The sequence below is a fragment of the Colobus angolensis genome, unplaced genomic scaffold (assembly GCF_000951035.1).
Source record: "Colobus angolensis palliatus isolate OR3802 unplaced genomic scaffold, Cang.pa_1.0 Scaffold453, whole genome shotgun sequence".
Classification (NCBI taxonomy): domain Eukaryota; kingdom Metazoa; phylum Chordata; class Mammalia; order Primates; family Cercopithecidae; genus Colobus; species Colobus angolensis.
Genome location: NW_012117966.1, coordinates 246,707 through 248,841, shown reverse-complemented (window position 1 = coordinate 248,841; position 2,135 = coordinate 246,707). Strand labels below are relative to the sequence as shown.

Genomic DNA, 2,135 nt, shown 5'->3' with positions numbered 1-2,135 from the left:
CTTGGCCCCCCAAAGCGCTGGGATTACAGACGTGAGCCACTGCGCCCGGCCAAGATGGGGTCTTGCTACATTACCCAGGCTGATCTCAAACTTCCAGCTTCAAGCAATCCTCCTGCCTTGGCCTCCCAAAGTGCTGAGATTACAGGCAGAAGCCACTATGCCTAGCCTTGCAGTCTTAATTCCCCTATCAGGGTCATGGGGGGCTCTTCTCAGAGAGCCTGGGTGCAGGGCTCAACACCCACGGGTGTTCAAAAATAACATCAGGAGAAGTAGCTGCTCTCCTTTTACTTTTTTCTCTTCCTTCCCCTAACCCCTCCCCCTCCTGCCCTCCTCCCAGGCCGGCTCTGGCCACCCACATACCTCTGGGGCTCTCTGGGCTATGATCCTGCAACAGTGCTCCGGCCAGGGCTCCAGGCCTGACCAGCTGGCACCTGCCACCCCAGTGTCCTCACTGCCCAGACAGGCTGCCTGAAGATCCGGTCGCCTGGAATTGGAGGTCAGGTGACCTGCCTGCCTGTGTCCAGTTGGGTACACTGGCCTTGAGTCTCACCCCAAGTGACCCTGGCCCCAGGGATAAGACAGGACAGGATGGAACAGCACAGGCAGGGCCTGAGGTTGGCTGGCCCCATTTGTCAGAAACACAAGCCTTCCCAACCAGGTCAGGTCAGGCCAGGAAAGAGCTGGGTGCAGAGAGCTGTGGGTGGAGGACATTCCCATCCAAGACCCCCATCCCAACAAGTCCTCCCTTCCCCCAGGGGAGAAAGGGCAGCCCCTCACCAGACCCCTTTGTTGAGCACCTACTCTATGCCCAAGACTCATACTTACCACTTTGCATGCATTATCGCATATCATTTCAATTACCCCCCAAAAGATTATTGCTCCATGGTACAGAAGAAGAAACTGAGGGTCAAAGTGGTTGACCACTGTATCCAGCTCTGAGCCTTTGTCCTTTTCCTTTCTTCCCTTTTTTTTTTTTGAGATGGAGTCTCCCTCCCCAGGCTGGAGTGCAGTGGCCAGATCTCAGCTCACTGCAAGCTCCGCCTCCCGGGTTCACGCCATTCTCCTGCCTCAGCCTCCTGAGTAGCTGGGACTACAGGCGCCCGCCACCGCACCCGGCTAATTTTTTGTATTTTTAGTAGAGACGGGGTTTCACTGTGGTCTCTATCTCCTGACCTTGTGATCCGCCCGCCTTGGCCTCCCAAAGTGCTGGGATTACAGGCGTGAGCCACCGCGCCCGGCCATTTCTTCCCTTTTTAAAAAAGTGTGAAATGTTTCTTTCTTTTTTTTTTGAGACAGAGTTTTGTTCTTGTTGCCCAGGCTGGAGTGCAATGGCCCGTTCTTGGCTCACCACAACCTCTGCCTCCGGGGCTCAAGCGATTCTCCTGCCTCAGCCTCCAAGTAGCTGGGACTACAGGCATACGCCACCACGCCCGGCTAATTTTGTATTTTTTAGTAGAAATGGGGTTTCTCCATGTTGGTCAGGCTGGTCTTGAACTCTCGACCTCAGGTGATCCGCTCACCTTGGCCTCCCAAAGTGCTGGGATTACGGGCAAGAGCCACCGCGCCCGGCCGAAACATTTCAAAGATACAGAAAAGTACAGAAGGTACTGTAATACACCCCCGAATTGAGCAATTACTATTTTGTTATGTTTTATTCAGTTTTCTCAAAGAAATATAGGATCTCAGAATCAGTGGATGCCCCTCGCCACTCCCTAACTCATGCTCTTCTCTGTGGCCCCTCCCATAAATACCTGCCCCCTCATCTATAAATAATGCCACCTGTCTGCTGTCACCAGAAAATGTGAGGCTTCTTCTACAACTTCACATAAGTGGAGGCAGACAGTAAGAACCCGTCTGTGTCTGGGGAACACTGAGGTAGACCCCCGTCGTCCACCGTAGCGCTAGTCCCTGTCTTGGCGCAGTGACTGATCCCCTGTTAGTCCCACCCACCCTCCGCCCTGCCCTAACGGGTTCTGGGTGGTTTCGGCCTGGGCGTTTTTCACATTTTACAGACTGGACGTCACCGCCTTGCACTTTTCTCGCAAGGAGGCCTCGCTGAGATTTCTCGGAGCAGGCACTTGGGCCTCCCTCGCCGGCGTCTTCCGGGTGGCCACTCCCTGCTGGACCCAGGGACC

General features: G+C 54.8%; 1 protein-coding gene across 1 annotated transcript in view; it reads right to left on the bottom strand.

Moving 5' to 3' along the window:
• LOC105523206 overlaps positions 1-2,135 on the bottom strand; it is an 11,368-nt gene that overhangs the window by 3,400 nt on the left and 5,833 nt on the right. Inside the window, 1 exon segment of the mRNA XM_011957987.1 lies at positions 2,025-2,117. Within this exon segment, the coding sequence (XP_011813377.1) occupies positions 2,025-2,117 (93 nt within the window).